At 41.2% G+C, this 25209-nt stretch overlaps 2 protein-coding genes across 2 annotated transcripts in view; one reads left to right on the top strand and one right to left on the bottom strand.

The window, feature by feature from the left end:
* LOC147035470 (uncharacterized) overlaps positions 1-25209 on the bottom strand; it is a 213875-nt gene that overhangs the window by 90772 nt on the left and 97894 nt on the right. Inside the window, exons 18-29 of the mRNA XM_085867696.1 lie at positions 21250-21303; positions 21065-21118; positions 13110-13163; positions 12911-12964; positions 10228-10281; positions 10014-10067; positions 9805-9849; positions 9488-9541; positions 1479-1532; positions 1015-1068; positions 602-673; positions 1-22 (exon numbers count right to left, since the gene is read on the bottom strand). The exon at positions 1-22 is cut by the window's left edge and continues 14 nt beyond it. Of these exons, the coding sequence (XP_085723822.1) occupies positions 1-22; positions 602-673; positions 1015-1068; positions 1479-1532; positions 9488-9541; positions 9805-9849; positions 10014-10067; positions 10228-10281; positions 12911-12964; positions 13110-13163; positions 21065-21118; positions 21250-21303 (625 nt within the window). The remainder of the gene's footprint in view (positions 23-601; positions 674-1014; positions 1069-1478; positions 1533-9487; positions 9542-9804; positions 9850-10013; positions 10068-10227; positions 10282-12910; positions 12965-13109; positions 13164-21064; positions 21119-21249; positions 21304-25209) is intronic.
* Positions 3942-7368, top strand: LOC147035471 (uncharacterized). Its single transcript, XM_085896849.1, has 4 exons — positions 3942-4663; positions 4786-4957; positions 5066-5219; positions 5319-7368. Exons 1-4 carry the CDS (start codon positions 4138-4140, stop codon positions 5322-5324), a joined length of 858 nt encoding a protein of 285 aa, XP_085752975.1. The 5' UTR covers positions 3942-4137; the 3' UTR covers positions 5325-7368.

Here is a 25209-nt window from a genome sequence, read left to right as displayed (position 1 = left end):
GTCCTTGTTTTCCACCTGTACCCTGTGAATACACAACAACTCTCGTTTAACTGTAATAGAAGTATTCCTTACAAGTAGAACACATTTAAGAGAACCAGGGACAATGTATGAAAATGATGGCTGTTTATCAGATTACACATAATGATGTTTCAGATTACACACACTGATGTTTCCAAAATGATGATTTGAAGTGATAATTTATACACCAGGTTTGATGTTGTGTCACAAACCATGTTTCATATGTGTTTGTGTGAGTATTTGTTTTGTACATTTGTTCATATCCCTGTATGTTTGTATGTGTGCATAGCTGCACATGTGAACGTATCTGCACACCGTAAAATGTACAAATACTGCATTGAACACAAAGCATTATTTAAACAACTGAAGAAAAACATTATACCATTGAACTCACTGTACTGGCGTACACAAATACACCATTGCACGCACGCACGCACGCACGCACGCACGCACGCACGCACGCACGCACACACACACACACACACACACAAGATTTGATTGACATAATGAACTATAAAATTGTACAATTATGTCTCAAACACGTGCAGATAAAAAAAAATACACAGATCAAACAATATCTTACCTTTTGACCTTTCATCCCCCGTACACCTGCATTTCCAGGAATGCCAATCAACCCACGATGGCCTTTTTCTCCCTAAAGTGATTAAGATACAAGGAAATCAGACACAGGTGGAGGCCATTCAGCCCATCATGCCTGCACCACATCAACATCACACCAATTTATCAACACAACATCCAAGGAAGAAAATCCCAAATTATTTATTTATTTTTAAGACAGTGTTTTTGTGGGGGGGGGGGGGGTATTATGGTGGGGGCATGGACTTGGTTAAAAAACACATCATCAATCACACAACATCCCGTGAGGAGACGCCCACTAACAGCACTCCGTACAAGATATGGAGGTGCAGCGAATGGCTGATAATTGAATTTGTAACGTTTTACTCAAATAACATTTCAGGGATAAAATGTACTTACTGGACCTCCAGGAGCACCTTGTGATCCACTTGGTCCCCGTTTTCCAACACCACCCTGAAACAAACGAAAGCTGGTTACCTCCACAACAGTATCGGTCCATTGGTACCACCATCTTGTGGACCCCTCATTATTCTCATTTGACCTCTTGTATTCTCTGTACCCTCGACTACTTATCCTACATGACTTGGAAATACTCTACCTTTTGTCACCATCCTTGCAATCATCTTAACCAGGTTTATCAATAATGTTCCTGCAAAAGCTGAGGCCCAAAGGGACCTTCGTTATCTGTCACTGATATTCCAAAACATGGAAATCCACAATAAATATGTTTTCCACATAGACGTTTATTCCAAGTCATGAATTGCACATAAAATTATCATTTCAAATGAGAGGTGTATTAGAAAAGTATTGAATGATAATGGAGATGCATCTAATAAGGCAAGAAACAAGGAAATGGTTAATACCGTGGGGCCCATTTCACCGATATCCCCCCTTGCACCAGGTGGTCCTTGATCACCCTGCAGAGAAAACGATGTGGAGATCAAGGATGGTAAAACTTGAATAACGGATCGTCATCTTCTAAACAAATAAGTGGTGTGTGTGTGTGTGTGTGTGTGTGTGTGTGTGTGTGTGTGTGTGTGTGTGTGTGTGTGTGTGTGTGTGTGTGTGTGTGTGTGTGTGTCAGTGTGTCTCCTCCATAACTCCAAAACCATGAAACCTTGCAGCCTCAAACCTTGCTTGCATACTTAGGGAACTCCAAGGAAGTGTATGAGTGAAAATTGGGTGTTTGGGATAATTATAAAATGCCTCTTTTGAAGATAATCAACGACCTTATCCAATTATATCCTTTATCAGGTGAATCTTTGGCCACCTCGCTCTTGATCCTCGGTCGCATATTGGGTTACCTCACTGGGGTATTCACCATGTTTTTTTGGCCTCTTCAACCATGCTTTGACTTGGAACAGGCCACAACGATTTCTTAATGATAAAGTTTTTTTTTTCCCACTTTCCTCACTCATATTATCTAATGCTTATTCATCATCCCTACGAATCGATGGGTACATTGTAATGCATATAGACACCCGGAGACGCCAGCGTTCTTGGCTTTATTTCATTTCTGCACATGCCATACCCTTGAGAATCTTTTAAACTAAGCTGAATTACAAAATTTAAGTTCCAGAATTGAACTTCGCAGCAGTTCCAACTGCTAAAAAGTGTTAATTGTCCGATTCGGACATATTTGACATTTCGGGCGTCTTTGGGAGTTGTGTGTTTAATATGACGGTTCGGTGATTGCTAATCGCTTGCTAAGCGAGCCGTTCCTTATCAACCATTCTATTGGATAGCTTGGCTGAGTGCTTAAGCTACTTACTGAGTGCCATACAGTCGATAGCGGTACAGTTCGTGGCCCAGTCAGGATGTACAGTCGGCAGTTGCTACAAGTTAGAGGTACATGATTTACAAAGGTTATGTGGTTTCTTTGTGAGTTTCAAAGCAAAATATATTTGATAACACCCGATTTCAGAGCCGTTTGCTGTATTAACTTGTTTTCTAAATTACAGAACTAAATTATTTTTCCACCCGTCACACGATAATTGGCAGCACATCTCGTTGAAGCATCTTTAACACAACGTTGTTTTTATGATTTGTTCATTGAAATTCCCTCCAAAACAATGATGAAGCTACTCAAGGTTTTTGGGTTGTAAATCGTACATACTGTAGTCGGTAATCACACTGACTACAATCAGCCGGTTTCCGAAAAATTGCCCATACTGGCCAAGCACTAATATTGTTACGAATCTGGAAGCCATGAGCACTCAACATACAGGTTCTATAGCTGTTATTCCAAGAAGTAAATGTGGATAGATAGCTCCCTTTCCCTTGTTTAATGGGTAATTAAATGTTCATGTGCTGCAAAGTTATTTTGATAGTTAGGATTTTTACATCTACAACTACAACAACAATGCCATTTTCGCTCTCACGGCGACAACCCTCTGCTCCCGGCATTCTCCGGCGCTCGCTGGTATGCGGGTGTGTTCGGAATTCGTTCGGGGATGGAATTCCATTCCCAAATATGGTCATGAACCGGTTCGCTTGGCTGCGTGCCAAATAAGGGAATGTCATGTCCCACCCAATGAGAGCGGGCCATGAGGAGCGGACCGTGCCCGAGAGCGACAAAAGGAAAGGAGAGCAAATGATCGGGTGGATCTGCTCGAGCAGGTAGAAAAGAATCTGCTCCCCGTCTTCACGAGCGTGTGCTCTGGTTCCCTGCTCATCTCGTCGCTGGCGTGGTCTGCGTCGGCTGCTCTTGGTCCGTTCATGCCGACTGGTGCTCCGGGAAGGTGTGGACGTCAAGCCACACACTCGCGGCCAGGTAGCCAGCCACTTTCTCGTCCCACAGCTCGACTTCCCTCCGAGCTGAAGGGATAATAAAGACCATCTTGGGTCCGTTTCTTTTGGGTGTGCATCTGTCTGTGGGCCCGTCTTTAAGTAGGAATTGTTTAAGTGCTTGTGTGTAAATTTGCATTCTCTATTAGTCGTGATAACTCTGCCCTTACGTGCTTCCCTCGTTTCCCCGATTACTGTGAATAAATACCCCATTTGTTAAATGTATTAGCTTGTTTCTGTGTTTCTTCCATTGGCTTAGCATGGCACGTGTTGGTGAATTACAAAGGCTGTTGCCGCTGTAAATGTACATTTGGACCGACGGGACTTCAGCAACCATCTGCTCGGGTTGCGCACGGGTCGGGCACACTAACTGCTCGACTCGACGAGTGCTGTCGAGGGTGTGAATACTCGTAGGCCGTGGGCTGCCCGCCGCTATCGTTCCGTTTCGTTCCGTGAAAAGGGTGCAACTTATTTTCACTCACAATATGGTCTAAATTATATTTGCTGTGACGTGTAAAAAGTTCTCCATGTGAACAACGCCCAAGTCTGAGCATTAATTAGAAGTTACACGCACTATTTTTCAAAGTGTAATCGGCGATTAACTGCGTACGTTGGCCGAGAAGTCGGCCAGCTGGCGTCGCAATATCAGCTGCAACCAATCAGCAACCGTATTTTTGTAAACACGGGTACTACTTGTACTGTCATGGCAGCTTCCACGTCGGCCTTAACTTGGTGATGTCCCGAGCAAAATCCCAGGAGAAGTCGCCTTTATGGTGTGTTTTGCATCTGTCATCGGTACAAGAACAGAATGTATGTCCATTTACTGAGGTTAGATGGGGTAAATATCGCGACTGCTTGGGAAAATGGCTAGATTTACCCAGGGAAAGTGGTGACATCGCCCGGTCGCGTTATCACAGCCATGCTGGCATTGGCTTCACCAATATTCCACCGAGTGCTGGTTACCATCCGACGTGCTACAGATGGTTCACCGATAAAAAGAGACAGCTTGCGAGTGAGAAACGATGCTTGCACGCTTTTGAGGGAGCTACTGAAGTATCTGCAGTAGATGCTTCTGTTCAAAAGCCTGGTGTGCTGTCATCACCAAAGAAGAGTCTGCGATCAAGATCGGCATTGCCAATCTCTTCACAAGGCCATATCCTCCCACGTATTTGCATCATTTGCAAGAAAGAGTCACGTTATCTTAACCGAGTCCACGGGCCAAAGCATGATAAACTAGTTAAAGCTGAAACACCCACAGCAGGTACGTACCTAGCTATTTGTTATGGGCTAAATCAAATTTGATCATTTTGATTTGCCATTCTGGCTTTGTTTAACAATAATTAATATTCTTCCCACATCTTAAGTCCTCAAATTATATTTCAGGACGTCTGATTGAAGGTGCCAAACTGAAAAAAGATGAAAGTGTATTGGTCCACACTTGGAGATCTGGTTGTGTTGCTGCAGAAGTCAGTTACCATAAATTATGTTTTGTACAATACACAAGATTTCTCAGTAAGGACAGAGGGCCGGCAGTCGGTACATCTCCAAGTGAAAGGTATGACTACATATCACATCAGTTGTGCGAAATAATTCCTTCTCATTTCTTCCTGTGGGACCTTATTTATTCAAACTGACAGATGAATCACTTTTACTTTTCTCACAGCACCTTGTATGAAGAAGCTTGCAGAATGTTGTGCCAACATGTGATACAGACAAGAATCATCAACAATCGAGAAGTATTCAGACTGACAAAACTTGTAGATACATTCACAAAAATGGTGAAAAAACATCATGGTGTCATATTGTCAAATACGAGGGTGAGTGTAGTTTGAGTCTGTATGCTTGCTCATGCTGCCATTTTACTGCAAAGTGTAAACTTGTAAGTTATGATGTGAATTTATATTTATCCTTTCCAGGAATGATCGCATGAAATCCCTACTGATACAGACATTCCCACAACTGATTTTTCATCAACCACCACGACGGAATATATCACTGCTGGTGTTTACAGACACTTTTACAGCAAAAACAGTGGCCAGTCAGTGTGCATCAGGATCATCAGACGGTAGTGAATTTGAGACAAGTGCTGCTGAAGTGAGTGACTGTGACATTGGCACTGATGCAGGTCCTTCATCTGCAGGTCCTTCATCCAGCCAACCAACCCGTCAGAGCATTGCAGTGCCCATATCAGGTCGGGAGATTGATGCTGATATTGTCCGCATTATTTATAATGCAGGTATGTTTCTCAAGGCAGAAGTGAATGAATCTCCTGGATTGTTGTGCCCTTGGCCACCTTTAGCATCCGATCTTGGTCTGTCTGCTGTCAAGGGCTTGGTCCCAGTGGCTTTATACAACTTCTTAGCTTGGGTTGTTGGGGCTAGTGATGAACCAGCCATTGAAGATTTTGTCCGCTTACCCGAGGATGTAGAGCTGAAAATATTTTCACTCTGCCAGGACATTATCCTGCTTGCATCCAAAGGTAAAAAACAAGCACCCAAGTCTCTGTGTTTGGGTATGACCATTCGTCATTTGACAGGGTCATCCCAGTTACTGAACATGATGAACAAATTTGGTCATTGTGCATCACGGGAAACTGTTGTCCATTATGAGACTAGCATAGCTGAACTACAGATCCAGCAGTCTGCTAATTCCATTCCCGCAGGTTTCTCTAGGCATGTGCCAACAACTATTGTTTTGGAATTGTGAGGATAGTTCGAAAACACCGACCGAAGAATTATTCGAAGGGGGTAATGAACAGGACGACGACGCCGATGATGATGCTGATGATGGTTAGATGAAAATAACTAATGCACGGATTTAGTATAACTAATGTCACATACCACAGCTTTTCGTCGACATCCATCTTCCTAGTCCTTCCAGTAATAATCTAGTCGTGGCATGGCATTTCAGTGACGCATTGCCTTGATGTAGCAGCTATTGTCTCTATGACAAATAAGGTTCATTATATAAGGTTCATTATCCATTCACTTAAGGATCAGTAAACAAATCCCGAGGACCAATAAGGTTCCACCTTACCATTGCGAGATATTGATAATTTTTGATTTGGTTTCCCACCGATGTGTGAATTTCCATTCGTGTTTCAGTGAGATTGACAGATTGTGATACATGGCTTAATCAGTCATAGGAAGATAATTAAGAATTAATTAGTAATTTTGTGAAGATGATTCTGTGTAGTCTTCCCTTAGCAGAATGTGGTGTAGGTTAGTTAACAGCTTCGCTGTTCACATTTCCTTTTCTGTTTGCACAGAAAGTGTATAAGATGAGAATGTTATCCATCTTTTAATGACGAAGTGCCTAATTACTGTCAGAGTATGATGGCGATAATCCATTAATGTTAAGTAAGCAGGTGGTTGTATCTGTACGCGCAGTTTCAAATCTCTAGGTCAGTCGATGTGGAAGATGAAGCCTTGTCAATATCGAGATAATTGGTGAGAATAAAAAGATTTGATCACGCTCGGACTAAAGTAACGATTTGCATTGTTTATATTTTCCACATTGGCCACCCCAGGACCACGATATTTCCTAAAGTGGAAGATAGTAGAACGTTTGGTGGTCTTCAGTCATTTCAGACATCTCGGTCAGTATTGGAGGTAGATACAGGCTCGTAAAAATGAAGGAATTCTTCAACAATCGCTTTTTTTCTGAATGATGCACCTTGTTGCAGTTTTCATTAACTTGACAATAAAGTGTTTACATGGTCGATACTTCTGATTCGTGAGCGATGTTGTTGTGTCTGACGCCCCCGTAGAGTTGAGGCTTGGGAGATGTATATTCGCCGAGATATACGATCGGCAAAATGGGAAAAAACGCCAAAATGCCACTTTTCGCACCCTGGCGACCAACTTCGACAGCTCACTGTGCCTTATTGGGCTAAGATCTCGTGGAGAACTTTTGTCCTAATGTCCACCATACACGTGTCTACAAGCAGCCCAAAATTCACCTCGCACCCCTTCCTCAGAACGAAAAGTGTTTTTAGGGCCTTTTCATAGGAACTGCCCACGGCCTATCGGTAACTCGCCATGTGGATCTCTAGGTATTTTGAAGATTGGCAAATAACCATGTACCACATGGTGGAATTATTGACGATTCACGGTCCGGTAAGGAATCCGTACCTTCGGAGTTTTCCGAAAGTTACGATCTAGATTCCGGGTGTTCGGTAGAGTCGACCCTGCTGCCCCACCTGGTGGTCGTGTTCGCAGCCGATACCCAGCCCGCAACAATGTGTGTGTGTGTGTGTGTGTGTGTGTGTGTGTGTGTGTGTGTGTGTGTGTGTGTGTGTGTGTGTGTGTGTGTGTGTGTGTGTGTGTGTTTCATAAAGCATAACATATTCTCTCTGTTAACTCCCCTATCACCACCTCTTGCTTTTTGACCCATCCTTACTCTACCCCCTCTCAACACAGTGCAGCCAGCACCCTCCTGTGACATCAATCTACAGTACATCTATATCTATCTATCTATCTCTATCTCTATCTCTATCTCTATCTCTATCTCTATCTCTATCTCTATCTCTATCTCTATCTCTATCTCTATCTCTATCTCTATCTCTCTCTCTCTCTCTCTCTCTCTCTCTCTCTCTCTCTCTCTCTCTCTCTCTCTCTCTCTCTCTCTCTCTCTCTCTCTCTCTCTCTCTCTCTCTCTATCCGGTTGGTGATTATGTCTGGACAGTGGTTATACCCATACGTGTCTGGACGGTGGTTATGTCCGGCCGGCATTTGTCTCCAGATATGTCTGGGCAGTGTTTGTCTCTGGACGGCTTGGTTTCGGACGTGTCCGGGCGGTGTTTGTCTCCGGACGGTGTTTACATCCGGATGGGAGTTTGTCTCTGGACATGTCCGGGCGGTGTTTGTCTCCAGACGGCTTGGCTCCAGACACTTCCAGGTGATGTTTGTCTCCATATGTGTCTGGGCGGTGTTTGTCTCTGGGTGGTATTTTTAGGATGCCCGGAAGAAAATGGATTTCATACATTATTTTGTTTCCATCTTTACTGTTATTTTATGCAGAATCATTTTGATGGGACAGTATGAATCATAATTAATACTCCACCACACGTCTGCCTTCCCTTGCTCTCACCTCACATCGTTTTCCCTTTCCCCACCCATCCTCACTCTCCCTCCCTCCTTGATACCCCACCCTCTTCGCTCCTGCTCCCTCCTCTCTCTTTCTTTGTTTGTCTCCTCCACCCCTCTTTCTCTCCCCTCTCTTTCTCAACCCTCTTGCTATTCCTGTCAGTGAAGCAACGGGTGGTATTTGTAAGGATATTACTAAAAAGGAGCAGTGTCCATCCATCCGCATGTGTGCGAGTCCATCTACGAGTCCGTCCATGTGCGAGTTCGTGAGTCCATCCGTGTGTGTGTGTGTGTGTGTGTGTGTGTGTGTGTGTGTGTGTGTGTGTGTGTGTGTGTGTGTGTGTGTGTGTGTGTGTGTGTGTGTGTGTGTGTGTGTGTGTGTGTGTGTGTGTGAGTGAGAATCTGTCCGTCCATGTGCAAGTTCTTCCATTTGTGTGCGAGTCCTTCCATCTGTATTTGAGTGAGTGAGTGAGTGAGTGCATGCATCATGCTTTATTCCATAGTGTTCTTGCTATCAGAGAATAATAAGAATGGTACTATTGGAAAGCTGATTATGGGTTTACTTGGAATAAACATTACAAAGTTGTAAAATGACTTTTCCATTTAATCATAAAATTGCCTTTTTGCAGAATTTGGAGCTTAATGTAGCGGTTACAATAGTACCATTTTTATTATGCTACGACAGGAGGAAGGCTTTGGAATAAAGCATGACAGAAACAGAAGAGCACACAAAATTATATATTGTAATACTTCTCAAAGAAATAGAAAAATATATGATATTACACGGAAGGAGCACCCAAACAAGAACAACCACAACCACAACAAGTACATGTTATAAAAGATCCTTTTTTGCCTGTTTAACATCGTTTTACATCCTCATTGAGACACACAGATCAGCATGCAATGTTTGTGAAGTATAACGGGCTGTCTTTTGATTAAACTCGTCAGGTCCAATATGGTAGTCCATCATGAAAAGATTAAATGAAAGAAACTCATACCGGTCTCCCATCTGGACCAACATCCCCAACAGGGCCCGTTTCACCACGGTCACCCTAAAGAATGAAAGTATGAAGAAAACCGGTGCTTTTGAATCATTTAAACACATGGATTCAGATTGAGGTTCAATTAAATGGAGGGGTAAAAATCTGAAACTTTATCTTTGATCATACCTTGTCCACCATTATGGATGGACAATTACATGTTCTGCAGGTCCTCAATCAGCACTTGGTGTTATTCCATTTTCCTTAGCATATAAAATACACTTAAACACTCTTGGTTACCGTCATTTGTGTCCAAAAGATGTTTAGAAACCCACCTTTGCAGCTCTATCACCCTTTTCACCGATATCTCCAGCATCCCCCTGTGGATAATAACACAGTCACAGTTTGAGCATTCTTACAATGCACATAGTTTGGCCAATCCATAATACCTTCACATTCTACACTGTTGCAAAATATTTGCCCATGATATTAAGATAAATTGCCCATGATAAATGAAGACAAGTAAATAAATACTCATGCTTACCGTCAATCCCTGAATTCCTTTTTCTCCGTCACTTCCAGCCATTCCAGGATCCCCCTGAGATGGAAGTTGGGGCAGAAAGGGGAGAAAAACGTCACGACACAGATAGAGATATGAAGAGAACATTTTGATGAGAAAGACGTGCAGGGAATGAAATGTTCTTGCTAATAAAATAAAGCGTTTGGTGAAAGCGAATCAAACAAAGCTAAGGCTTTACCTTTTTACCATGAACACCAGGAACTGCTGCTTGTCCTTTAATACCAGGGAGTCCCTGTAATGATGAAATGTAAACCAATCATTTTAATCAAACCTCAGGTGTAAAGTTCATACTGGAGAACAATAATAAATATTGTTACATTCGTGGGAGAGGGGGCCATAGTTAGTTTGAGGCCTTGACCACCGTTGGTCTTTGTGCAGTATTGGGATTTTTTCAACCATGTATTAAGGACATGTGGTAGGGTTGTTGTCTTTTGTGTGGTTTGCCAAGGGGATTAGCATTGTCTGTCTTACACTAAACAGGTTAAGATGTCTTGTTCAAGTGTTCCCTCTTTTCCCTCCCACCAACAACAGAAGAAAGCTCCTCCTCTCAGGTGTCCATCAGCATGTGGAAGGTGAGCATTGGACGATTCCCGGCCGATGAATGGTTGGTCTCCCAGATCGGTGGTTCTGGGAATATATGGTAATTGGTTGAGTGCCATTAGTTTGCGAGGATGAGAGAGCTGGCAATAACAGTGCATAATTGCCCCTCGGTCGCTTTCTTGCCTGCTCTCTTTGGCCTACTTGGAAGCCCTCCTCTTGCCTTGGAACATGGCGCTTTTATACTCTCAAGCTCTATCAGCTTCGCTGTGACTCTTTGGTCTGATCTTGGCCATGCTCACTATGCTAACAGTACGAGTTCTGCAACAGCCTGAGGTTCTTTACCCCATGTTTTCCTCTCTTACTTGCTGTGGTTTTTTTGTGCGTGTGCTTGCTCATATCGGTTTGACGTGATAGCCGCGGGATAGCTTATTTATGTAATAAGTATTGTGTATTTATTAATTGTGTAGTTCTATTGTGTTTGAGATTTTATTCCGTGTTCTTATATGTCCAATGAGTTATTTATTTGTTAAAGAGATGTGGCGTGCGTTGTGGTCCCACTATTATGCCTGGCCGACGGATTGGGTTATTTGATTACCCTTTGAGGATTGAATTGGTATTAATCCTGAGTTTGGCAACTGTTGTGTTAGAACACTCACGGGATACAAATGACATTCGTGGTTCAATTCGTGCAAATTAATAATCATTTGGTAATTATTGGAGCAGGTGGTTGATGTCCATGCAACATTGTTTTTTGTTAATGGAAATGTAAACTGATCATTACAATCAAACTATTAGGTGTAAAATTGATACCAGAGAACATTAAAATATATTATTTATAACAAAGCACATTGCAACTCCCTTGGTGGAAAAATAGTAGTCCTATAGTGTGTTCAAATAATGCATTAAGGCCCTGGTTACAACTGCAATGATAACTATTTATAACTTCAAGCACATATGATTCTGGATGCCATCACACCACAATGGAAAATATCTTCGATAGAAGATTTATCATGCGTCGATCAACATGTACTTCCTTTATCCTTCAAGATGGAAGAGGATAGAGACTAGGACAGTCTTCTGTTGCCTTGATTCTCGAGAAGACGTGGAAGGGAAGACTAAGATGGGTGCGTGACATTTTACAACGTAAAGTTCAAGGAGTTGGGTGTAAAGTTGCCGGTGCTTCTCTTTCTCCATATTGATGACAAAATGCAAGTGGGCCTGAATTCATATTCGAACACAGTCACTGATTGGCCAGGAGCCTTTAACATTTTAGTGCTTGCAGAAAAAAATACAGAGATCACTTTGAAAGTGTTCACAATGATAGACTATGTCTATCAAACACAAAACGCAATGATTTATTTTATTGTTACAGATGGAAATTTTTTATCATTATCATCACCGTTATAGGTGTGACAGGCTTTACACCATTCGCACACCAAAGCATATTTACCATTCAATAAACCCATGACCAAGGGTACCTCACCTTTAATAAATCCATCAGTAAAGGGTTCAAATCTTGAATAAATTCGTTAAATATTTCAAAAGTTGAACTTGTATGATAATTGTTGGGAAATCAAATCACATTAAACAAGAAAAAGACTGAGTCAATGGTTGGGAGTGAGACATTGTTTAAATTTTTACCTCCACCACCGAAGGTGAAGGAGGTTATGTTTTCGCCCCTTTTCTGTCTGTTTGAGTACAGGATATCTCAAAAAGTTGGAAATGGATCCGTTTGAAATATTGTGGACAGGTTCGCTGTGCGACAAGGACGAATTGATTACATTTTGGTGAAGATCCGGATTCTGATCCGACTACTCGAATTTTTTAAGTGATTTTTCACCATTGAGAGATCGGGCTAAAAACGATATATAGCACGATATCTCAAAACGTTGCAGATGGATTTGGATGAAACCTCGTGGGCAGGTTGGGTGTGTGGCAAGGACGAATTGATTCGATTTTGGTGAAAATCTGAATCAGGATCTGGATGCAACAATTATTTAATTTATAAAGTGATTCTTCACCATCGGAAGATTGGGCCAAAAACGATACATGGCACGATATTTCAAAAATGTATTGATTGAGCCCGATATGTTCTCGTGGATCAGGCATTACGTGGCGGAGGTATCCACCGAGTACCCTTCGAGTTCATTCTGTGATGTTCAGCAGATTATTCAAACCCTTGTGCCCCATTTTGCAAATGATAACCTTCACCCAGGTTCAGGTGTGGTTCAAAGAAAGAGTATATAGATGAGATCAACTCCATTGATAAATCAATAATTACTCATGTATGATAGAAAATCCAACATTTTGTAAATCCTTACGGCATCTCCCTTTGGTCCTGGAAAACCGAGGAATCCTCGGAGGCCTCGACCACCCTGCAAAGCAAACAGAAAGGTCACTTTAAATGGCAAAACCTTGCTAAGTATCAAGTCTGATCATTTGAGTAAGACCTTGCTTGCAAGTCCAATCGTTCCAAACAATGGAGCTCTCTATTTATGGTTAAGTGTTGAGAGCACTCACAGAGATGCCTTTGGGTCCTGGTTCACCAGTTTCTCCTCTTTGCCCCTCCACTCCCTGAGGAACAAAAATAAACTAAAAACAAGGAGATGGGCGAGGTCAATGAGCGGGGGGGTCATGTATTTAAATGATTTAAAATATAATGCCCCAATATTTTGTCAAAGTACTACTAAATGGAAGGGCTTTGAAAGGGATAAAAAGGTGATTTTGAGTCATTCCATCTGAAATCACCAAATTTAAGAAACTGTTCCCAGTTGACCCCCTCAGATTTACTTTAAACTTTCATAAAATAGTTCCCAGGTATCAAAATGAAGCTGCGTAAAATTTTAGGTCCATAGATGCGGTCAACTCCGAGATATTGAGGGTTGAATATATGGTTGTGGCCCTATTTTTATGGTCATTGCAAGCATCACAAAATGAACGGCTACTTTTAAACTCCCACAACTTTTTAAATATTAATGCTGGAGCCTTGAAATTTTCAGAAATTATTCTTCTATAACTGCTCTGTAACAAACATAAAACCGAGTATACCTCAATTAAATTTTATGACATGATCAGTTGAAATCCAGAAAAAAAAAATGTGGTTTTGTATGAAGACCCAACTTTGAGACCCCATATATTTTTATTGACCCATCCCAGAAGCTTGAAATTTTTTGCATGTAATAACTGTATGGTACTAGTATTCAAATACATGTTTACTTTTCTTAATAAGTCATATATAATACAGTCATGATCCCTCAAAAATTGAAAATTTTCATTTTTCCCCGAAATTCAGGTGAGGATTGCAAATATATGACAAGGTCTACCACTTCAAATTGTTCACCATTGGAAAGAGCATATTCAAGTTAACAAACGTGTCAAATATCAAAGTGGTATATTTTTTTAAAATATATTTTCTATTTTTTTTAAAACTGTTGTTAACACAGTCGTGAATACATGAAGTGTGTGCATGGTGTGGGCACCAAGGTAATCATGAATGATTAGTTCTACGATTCAAATTAATAATACAAAAATATATCACATACTGCAATAACAATGTAATAAAACATTTCATGTAAATGATTTGAATAGGTCCTTGATCTGCTTTTCCAAGTCAGGTGCGAGCTTGTACTGCCTCCCAGTTGACGTTAGGGGAGCATCAATAACTTTCATCACATGGACCAAAGGAACCCAACAAATGTCCTCCCTTGAATGTAACTATATACACTGCTGACATCAGCAGATCATTCACTATTCCTGAGTTCTATTTTTAGCCCCAGACTGATGAGTTAAGCTCTTGCTATTTACAAATGAGAAACAAAGAATTATAAATTCAAATTTCAAAGTATTGTGTTCATGGTATCCTCATAGCAGATGATATGTATGTACATTGTATATACATGTACTACACATATGTACTACATGTAAAATGACTGTTCATTAAGGCTTAAGTCACATTTGCTCTATGGCGAGGATATGGCGGCCGTACGCCCTCTGAATTGACAGAAATGTGCGGCGGCCGCAGAGTTTCTGCGGTGGCCTCAGGGTGGCCCTACGCCGTTTGGCTATCTTTTACAGGCCGTAAGGTTGCCGTGGAATTATAACGCGGAGTTATAACATTTTTCATTTCTACGTTCGCCGTAGCAATTCGACAAGCCGAAACAACAGAAATGGTAAAAAAAATAAAAATTAACCCATTCGTTACCATCCGTCTGGCCGCACGTTCACCTTAGGGCCCCCCTGCGGTCCCCCTGCGGTCGCCTTGCGGGCACCTTGCGTCTGCCTTGAAAATTATATGGCCGCCGCAGGAACGCCCTAAGCTCACCGTGCGACATCGAATCAAAGACCGTACGGCAACCCCACGTTTTCGGTCTCCACAATTTATAAATACCCCGTGCGACTCCCCGAAAAATAAAAACATATGTGACTGCTACATTGTGTGACCGTGGAAATACGGTGGCAGCCGTATAATTGCGAATGGCCGTAGATTTTGGAGACCCCACGGCCGCCGTGGCAAATGTGACTTAGGCCAAAATACGCCGTGCGGCTCCCCGAAAAATAAAAACAAATGTGACTGCTACATTGTGTGACCGTGGAAATACTGCAGCCGCCGTATAATTGCTAGTGGCCATAGATTTTGGAGACCCCACGGCCGCCGTGGCAAATGTGACCTAGGCCAGAATAGCACACACAACGCGCACAGCACTGGCAGAACATCGTTTATTCAAATATTTTAAAAATATCGATATAAACATTATACCACTTTGATATTTGACACTTTCGTAAACTTGAATATGCTCTTTCCAATGGTGAACAATTTGAAGTGGTATACCTTGTCATATATTTGCAATCCTCACCTGAATTTTGGAGAAAAATGAAAATGTTCAATTTTTGAGGGAACATGACTGTATTATATATGTCTGATTAAGAAAAGTAAACATGTATTTGAATACTACTACCATACAGTTATTTCAGGAAAAAATTTCAAGCTTCTGGGATGGGTCAATAAAAATATATGGGGTCTCAAAGTTGGGTCTTCATACAAAACCAACATTTTTTTTCTGGATTTCAACTGATCAGGTCATAAAATTTAATGGAGGTATACTCCGTTTTATGTTTGTTTCTTGCAGAGCAGTTATAGAAGAATAAACTCTGAAAATTTCAAGGCTCCAGCATTAATATTTAAAAAGTTGTGGGAGTTTAAATGTAGCCGTTCATTTTGTGATTCTCGCAACGACCATAAAAATAGGGCCACAACCACATTTTCAACCCTCAATATCTTGGAGTTGACCGCATCTATGGACCTAAAATTTTGTGCAGCTTCATTTTGATACCTGGGCACTATTTTATTAAAGTTTAAAGTAAATCTGAGGGGGGTCAACTGGGAGGCCTCCGGTGAGGTGGAATGACTCATTTGTGATCTACAGTGTTCAAGTATATTGTTACGGAAATGGCCCTTTTTGGAATACTAAATATAGGATTAGCTCAGGTCCCCCATTAAATGCCTGTTTAGCTAGGTTGTGTGGTAAAAAGGACGTTATATGTGTGTCGGGAGGTGTAAAGGCTGTTTTGTTGTCTGAGCGGTGGTGGTGGAACAAGGGCCCCCTTTCCTTCCTCCCCTCTATGGACGATAGGCCCCGCCCAGTTGGCTGGTAGGGTGTGGCCAAGGAAAGGAGGTGGAGCTAAGGGGAGGAAGTGCTGCGAAGGGGCGGAGCCTTTGGTCGGCAGTCGCCGAGAGAGGGTGCTCGTGGAACGAAAGGAAAAAGTGAGCTCTGAGTTTGGAAAACAGAGTAGCAGAGGAAGGCGTCCTCGTGTGTCGAAGGAGCTCGGGTGGTGAAGCGAGCGAACGAAGGCTTCGTAAAGAGGATTGTGTGTGAATAACAGTCGGGTTCTCGAGGCGTGCTCAGAGTTGCTTCGAAGCGAGCGAACAAAGGAGGCATAATGTTGGATCTGCCGGGAGAGACGCTGAACCGACCTGCATGTCGAGGATTCTGCCGTGAGAGGGACGGCAGCCGGCTTTGAGAGGACCAAGCGGAAGTCTGGCTTCGAGGCGGGAAGGCAGGAGAGGAGACGCCGGAGCTTCTGACGGTCCCTGCTCACACCAACGGCACGACATGTTTGTCGATCCGCCTGCGAAGCTCAGAACCTCGAGTTGGGCCTTGTCTGGTGAACGGGCCAAGCCTGGGTTTGTATGCTGAACTCTGGAGAGAGATCGGCTGAGGCCCATCGTTGATCTGGCGGACTTGTGCCGTCGACATTGCGCGGGGCCAGAGCATGCGGACACCGCACGCGTGAGGTCTGTGACAAAAGGACAAGCGCCATTTTTGCCACGCGGCGTGGTTCAAGCTCGGAGTTTGAACCCGTGGACACCCACTTGTTATGAGCGACATTCGTGCTTCTTGACGCTTCCTCTCGTCCATGAGCCATCACCAAGTACTCTGTCTTGTCTTGCATGCATGCATGCTGTTTGTCTTTGTCTGCACGTGTTGTATAAGACATATTTCGGTAGCGATCCCCTCGAAACCTGTAGACCATGGTTCCCCAGTTAAGAATGGGTTGAGGTTTGTTAATAAAAACCATTGTCGTGAATTTTGCTTGTGTTGTGTTCCCCTATGTTCCCCAATAAATCTGGTTAATTCGTATGAAGTTGCTGCTATGGATTAATTCGTGTCACGTCGAGGAACGATCCGTTCGATTGGCATACAACACCAAAAATGGTTACAGACTGGCAGAAAACGCTCGGCATCTGACAAAACCAGTCTGTAACCAGGGGTTCTATTTCCCCGACTGGCAAGGTACAAGGATTACGTTGGTATCGCGATTGAAGGCACGTGACCCGAGGCCTGTGCTGAGTCAGCCGGCGTTATAAACCCCAGAGACGGTGGTGGTGAGGTTGGCGCCTAGGACCGGGTGAGAATCCCGCCACCCCGGATCCGCAACAATATAATTAAATTTAAATAAAAAATGAATTTTATAGGGTGAAGAAAAAAAAAAGTCTGGAAGTTTATCGACGTTGATGCAGCGTCTTCCACACCACCTTATTTAACATGTTACATTGGTTATCCATGCCTGTTCTTTGTGTCCTTTATGATGTCCTTAAAACAGTAAGTTTCTTGTTTGGAATGATTTTCAATTTTGTTTGACTGCCAGACAAGCAGACAGAGTAAAAAATTTTTTTATCTTGCTCCTCTCTGCACATACGTGATCAGGACAAATTCAGTGGCAAAGTACTGTTAAACTACAGGTTTGTTTTCTCATTCATGTTCAAAATAAAACATTCAATTGAAATCAAGTTGTTCCTCGATCATAAACTGACGTTTATCGACAGACAGATAGAGAGGCATAAGTGAACCAACAACTTAACCCCCTTTTTGTTTTGTGTGTGCGGGGTCATTATGTCACAATGCCACATATGTATTCCATGATAATATTGTTTAAAGGCATACAATCATTTGTACTGGCATTATGGTGATGGCATCTATTACAAATCTATTATCAGGGACCCACAGAAGTGCCACGTAATGTAAAATGTGCCTTCAAGTCCACAACGCCACCCAACCCCAAGTCTTCAAACCCCTCCCCACCTTGTCTTCAAATGCCCCTTCAGTACAAGTCTTCAAAGCCCCTTGGCCCCTCTCCACCGAAAGCCTCAACCCCCCCCCCAACTCTGTCCTCTCTCTGCCCCCCCCTCTCTGCCCCCTTCCCCCAACCACAAATATCTGTCCTCCTCATCCCCCTTTCTTCCCATTCTTAACGTTACACAAGAATACACAAGGAACTTCGGTGCAAGAGGCCATTCAGACCTTCTTCTTACATGGTTCCTGTTCGTTCAGAACAATGTTAAAAGAAAATAAAAAAAATTGTTGAAACCACAATCTCGTGAGATGATGGAATCTCATGATTATTCAGTAAAAATGGGGCATAAGTAACCGAAATGATAAAAAAAAAACATATAAGGTCGTTGGTAATGGAAAAATAATATACAACCACAAGGAACTCCTTGAACAAAGACCTTCATAATCCATCCATCCATTGGGATCATACTCTGTGCAGAGCGTTGGTGCTGCCGAAGCAGTCTCCTTGGCTATTTGGCACAATCCTGGACAGGTCACCACTCCGACACAGGATACCAGCAAGCTGGCACTCATTTTGCCAACCTCAGGAGGATGACAGGCTGAATCAACCACACCTGGTATTAATTCAACAGCTGAGGGGGGTTTGAACTCAGGATGCTAAGATCCCAAGCCCACCACCCTAACCATTAAGCCACACCAGGCATAATGATATTGGTTTATGGTGCCTGGTCCTGTCGTTTTAGAGAAAATTGTTGGATACACATGGAAACAAACAAACAGAATAAGTGTATTATTATATAGGATAAATGGACTTGAACTTCCTTTCACCCATGCACGTACTGTGGCGTGTGTAACAGAGAGATGTGCTGGTTTGGACTACAAAGATAAATTTTTGCCATCGTGCTGGTTATGCGTTTGACTTAAATCATCTGAGACAATGAAAAATCTTAAGTTTTATTTTTCAGATCTGGGTGGAGATTTCCACAATATAATGCCCAGGGCAAAAATAACATTCCTATCCTGTAGTATTTCTCTGCAGACAACTGTAGTATATGAGAGTACAACTCTAATATACTATATTTGTGACTGTAGCATTTTTGCCTGGGAGGGCATTACCATTGACGATTACCCAAATGGGTCATTGTGCAATGCTCACATGAACACCAACTTCGATATGTGTTTTTTGCCCAAGAAAGATCATGGCTGCTAGTGAGGCTCAAAAGTTTGAGTTACTGAACATCTTTAAGATGATTGTTAAGGAATTAGACGATCCTTCCGGAGAGATAGAGTGAGAATGTGAGATTTGTCAGGATTGAAGAATACAGTATATTCCAAACGTTGGACAAGCTCCTGATTCTCTCAAATTCGTTGGCAGATACAGGAAAAAGGTGATTCTGTGCAGCTAACTAACCTGCTTTACATGAAAAAGGGTAAAGGTCTTAATCCTCTCATTCCGAGTGGCCGTTTTACTGGCCGCTATTCAAACCTCCATATACCCGAGTGGCCAGGTTTTTCTCCAGGAAGCCCAGGGTGGGGGTGCCAAAAGTCCAAGGCGCTCAGGGTTCAAAGGGTTCAAATATATTTGTATAATGAAAACATATTTATAATGACAGAAATAATGATAATCATCCTCCATTGGTGAGTGATAACAGCCAACATGACCAAATTGTTTCATTGTTCCTCAAACGTTTGGTTTTAAAAACTTTTCATTGAGTTAAACTTGTTCTTTTCATATTTTCCACTTCTTTCTCAGGGGGCCTTCACTGGTTGCCATAATACAATGGTCTCTTGACTGAATTATGTCACGACATGTTTACCGCAAAGAATTGTGGGATACAGCTGAGGTCAGTTTCGTCCAATATGGGGATGGGATACCTTTTTTTTGTATACATAGTTGAGGCTCATGTAAGAGCTAGTACTAGTATACTGAATGGATCAGGACACAACAGGACAAACATAAGAGTTGAGAGAGGGTGAAAACACCAACAATAGAGTTAAAGGCCAAGATAGAGGTAGACTCGGACAAACAATGGGTGGGGGAGGAATGGGGGCAGGAGAGGATTCGTGGGGTGGACAAGATGGAAACTCTCAGGTGAGGGAAATTTGGAAGTATGGGGGATTGGGTTAACGAGGGTCGAAAATATCATGGTTTTGGATCGGGGACAATCGAAGATGATGGTGAACAGCTGTTTTAAAGACTTGGAGGGAAGAATGAGTTTGACGAGAGTGTGGAAGTTGATTCCACAGATGGGAAAAGAGGAACAAATGAGTGGAGGTGAGCAGTGATCCTGGATTTAGACAGTTTCACAAGAAGGCGGTTCAAGAAGGCGGACTTTGTGAGCAGCAGAAACCTGGGGGGCGGGGAGGGGGGGCAAAGCACGGAAACAGAAGAGGGTGCAAGACCAGAAAGGCGGTGGTAGAAGACAGATAGACCACCGACCTGCCTGCGATTGCAAATTGATACACCCATAGACTCAACTTCATCACGGACAATTAATCTTGAAGGCCTTGGTTTACACGGCAAAATACTTGTTTTGAAGGAGAGATATTGATAGTTCTACTTTACCACATTCCGTGATTGCCAACATCCAGCTGATGATATGCGGTGATGGCTGTGGACAAAAGCTACAGAGAAGTACGCGTGAGTTGGCTGCCTCGCTTCTGAAGCTCATGGATGTTGTCGTCGTGAAAACTCAATCCCGTCAATGTCCAAGTTTTACGGAAAATAATAATCTAGTTAGCGAAAGTTATCATATAGTGTAGTGATATCAACATCGGAGTAAATGATTGATGGATTATACTGTATATTAATTTGTCTTACAACATCGTTTACCAACATAAATACTGAGCGACATCATTGAGGGTGAGGTCCATTATTCACATTTGTTTGCACCCATCACCTACCACGTATCCCCCATGACCCAGTAAACCTATTGCTCCGTCTCTTCCACTGGGACCCTGCAATGATATTTAAAAACGTCATAAAAATTAACATTTACCAGGAAATAAACAGAGTATTGAAACCCTTGTTCAATAATTTTTAACATTATGTTGGTTCTACATATTTGTTGAACTTTGAGAAAACTCACTGTGTCTCCTTTAGCTCCAATCCTGCCAGGTGGCCCAGAAATCCCAAAAGTGCCCTGATCACAGGAAAAAGGGAATAAATTATTAGACAAAAGGATGAATTCAACTGAACATGATGTTCCATTATGTATAACGAGGATCAGAATCACTGAGGCCTGTCTGTGTGCCTTGTATTGTCAAAAATAAAACGAAACCCCATTGCCCCCTTTGTGATGTGAGAGTCATTTCCTGCTGGTTTGTAAATGAAAGTAACAGGAGAGTCTGTGGTTAAAAATCCAGGTGCACTTTATGTAGAATTGCTGTTTGCACAATACAGGTTTTATAAACTTTTTCTGGTGGTAAATGTTATATTTATTATTTTATTAATATCATAATATAATCATCTTTATATACCCTAATTGTTCTTCACTCTGTTTTGAACAGAATATGTTGATCGAGTTTCAAAACCAAAAAACAAACCATCAGACTGCTGCGAAAGAAGATTTTGTTCAATGTTATTACTTTTATTTAATTATAAATGCTTTCCTTATAATTATCTGATTTTGAATTACAAGAAAAGAATAAAGGAGATGTAAAGGGGAGGGGGGGTTGGGGGAGGGTTAGGGTTGGGGGGTAGGTGCGCTCCCCCAACGACCCACCACCCCTCATCCCTTTCCCCTCCCCGTGTGTGTGTGGAGAAGAGTGGGGGTGGGATGAGGGGGGTGGTGGGTCAAAGGTGGGGGTGCACATGGGGGTGGAGGTTGTGTGGGTGGGGATTGTGTGGGTGGGTGGAGCTTGTGTGGGTGGAGTTTGTGTGGGTGCGGCTTATGTGGGTGGGTGGGGCTTGTGTGGATGTGGCTTGTGTGGGTGGAACAATTTTTTTTAAATTAAATAAACATGTGTGTGGGAACTAATAAACTAATCACTAATTATGTGGATATGATGGATGTGGATGTGGCTTTTGTGAGTGGGGCTTGTGTGGACGTGGCTTTTGTGAGTGGGGTTTGCGTGGATGTGGCTTATGTGGGTGGGGCTTGTGTGGATGTGGCTTGTGTGGGCTGAGTCAAAAAGGAGCGGAGTCAAAAAAATTATATTTATCTTTGTCTTTTGTAATTTCTGTGAATAAAATGAACCTAAAATCTCTTTCCCCTTTAAATCACATCATTTGTAAGTCCAAGGAACTGTACCAACGACATCAACAATTTTAAAAAGTTCATTTGTCTATCACTTGGTATAACCTTTTTCAAAATGAGATTTCCACCTGTATATTCTTACTATATCACCAACTTTGAACTTTGGCTTTCTGATATTAATCTCTTTTTCATATTTTAATTCTGTAAATGTTTCTGATGGCTTCGTTTTCGTTGAGGTATGAATCGTGTCATTGTACTTATCTATAATGTCCTGAATTAAAGACAACCATTGTTGAGTACAGAGTTGAGTGAATTTTTTTATATAGTCTCTCTTTTAAAGTGCAATTAAAATGCTCAATAACAACCGCTTTTCCTTCATTAAAGGTGCTGTATAATGTTATGTTGTTATTTTAAAGAAAATTCATAAATGTTTTGTTGGAGAACTCTGTACCCTCATCAGTCCACAATTTTTTAGGGTTTCTCTTGCTTTTATTGAATATCTGTTGGAAAGCTAACATAAGAGTATTACCTGTCTTGTTTTTCAAAGGAACAACCCACGCATATCTACTTCTCAAATCAATAATGGTTAAAGCATACTTGTACCCCTTATCATAATTGAGTTCAATTAAATCAGCGGACCAGATATAATCAACTTCCTTTGAATAAACCTTCCTTCAATGAAACTATGTGATTATTGGTTTATGTAATTCATCAGCTAATTGCTCTTCAATCTTAACAACATCATTAGAGCCAATAAGTTTTTTGAATTTCCAAGCCCAAGTTTCAATTTAGCACTGATCATCTTCTTCACGATGAACCTATCAAATCTTTCTCTCAAGGTTGGATTTTGTATCAGAGACAAATTACACAACATTCCTCTATCGGCTTCGTGTTTTTCTTCCAACGTTGTGCTATTTCCATAATCAATATCGTGCCTCATGCACACTTCATCAACCCTATTGATAGGTTTGCTCCATGGTTTAGGATTGTCAGCCTCATCTAATCTTTTATTCAAGTTTGTTCCTGGACCACAGAAAGAATACCCTGGTATTCCAGTTGTTGTAAATTTACTTCCTGATAAAAACTTTTGTATATCTCCCCCTCATTTGTGTTTGGTGATGAAATCACTGTTTTTTGAGCCACACACCGAACATGTACCTTTTTGAATAACCCTATTATTTTTACTTTAAACATACGAGATATTTTTACTCTTGGTTTTCTTTTTTACATTTTAGACAATAACTCATTTATTTATGTGAAAATTTTCGACAGAGTGCGAAAACCTTTTTAGTTTCCAACATACACATTTGAATCTTAATTTTTAAGACATGAAGAATCCTTAGAAATGTCTTCACTCTCTCCTCCATTTATTGAAGAAAAAAAATGTCAAACTTTAATCAAAGTCAATTACACCAACATCATCAATAATATAATCTTTTCCTTCTTTCTCTTCTTTATCTCCACTTTCTCATTTAAATCTTCTCCCTGAAACCAATGTTAATAGTTTTGACACATATATTTCTCATAGACTTGCCAATTCTTTGTTTTCCTCCTCGGTGTGTTGAGATTTATTTATTTTCTGCAATACCTTTGATATTTTTATAATCTCACTGGTTTCCATATTTTTATATTTATTTATTCTCTCTTTCCTCCCTCTCCCTCTCCTCCTCTCTCTTCTCCCTCTCCTCCTTCTCTCTCTTCTCAGTTTCTTCAACTCCTTCCTCATCCCTTACTATCGTTGAACCACTTTCACCCCATAGAATATCAGACATATATTCATCTGGATTACTTGATATTCCTGCATCCAAAATATTTTTTTTTACAACAGGAAACCAATAAGATTTCTTCTGATTTTCTAAAAGACGCTTGCATTTTCTTAACTTTAAAATTCTTTCATTATTTAACATTTCAGTTAAATCCAAAGTTGTTGGTTTATTAACATCAGTATCAGGACAATCTTTTATTGAAAATACCTCCTTCTTATGTTGTAGAACATATTTATTAAAATACCGAATACCATTTTCTTGAAGGTATGCTTGGACACAGAAATGATAATTTTCTTGAAGCCTTCTTGCTGTCATTTATGTATCAGAAATATATGACAGATTAATATAATGACAGGAAATACCTCCCCATCTTCCCATAGCTAAAATCAGTTTGTATTCCCTTACTTATTATATATAATCCTGTTCTTTGTGTTTTCATGATATAAACTATGGCAAATCCATTATTGATTTTATCCTTATTCAATTCTTTTATTTGTTGTTTGCAAATAGTGCTTCCACAAAACTCATTCTCGGCACCAAGTGGATAATATTCTTCCTTACGAGACTGATTTAATTGTTCCAGGTCTTCTAGGTTAATTTTAAATGACCAATTATCCCCTAAATCATTCATATTATATCCACATTGTTCTATTCTCATACAAACGATACGCCCTTCTTTATAAAATTTTATTTTAATTGGAATTGTGAATTCTGTATGACCCGGAGATAAAATCAACACTTCTGTATCTTTGGAATACACAGCCGTTTTATTTAATGATATATATTGTGATAAATCACTTTATCTCACCAAGTCATTCGCGTCAGGCGGGCTTGGATAATTTATTAATTTATAAGCATTTTTCATATTAATATTTTTTGCTATACTATATTTCTGTCGTTCAGCCTGTGCCTTTGTGTAATAATTTGATAAATCAATATCCAGTTCTTGGGATACATCAAAGATAGAACCATCTTTACCAACATAAGTCATTTATATTAGATTAAAAAGAATGTCATTAAAAAATTTATTTTTGTTGAGTTGAAATAACACATTTTGACATAATTGACCACAACACTTGGAATT

This window comes from Eptatretus burgeri, chromosome 1 (genome assembly GCF_056783735.1).
Source record: "Eptatretus burgeri isolate ZD-2024b chromosome 1, Ebu_testis_v1, whole genome shotgun sequence".
Taxonomy (NCBI): domain Eukaryota; kingdom Metazoa; phylum Chordata; class Myxini; order Myxiniformes; family Myxinidae; genus Eptatretus; species Eptatretus burgeri.
Note: the sequence above shows the minus strand (reverse complement) of the source record. Positions and strands in the feature narration are given on the sequence as shown.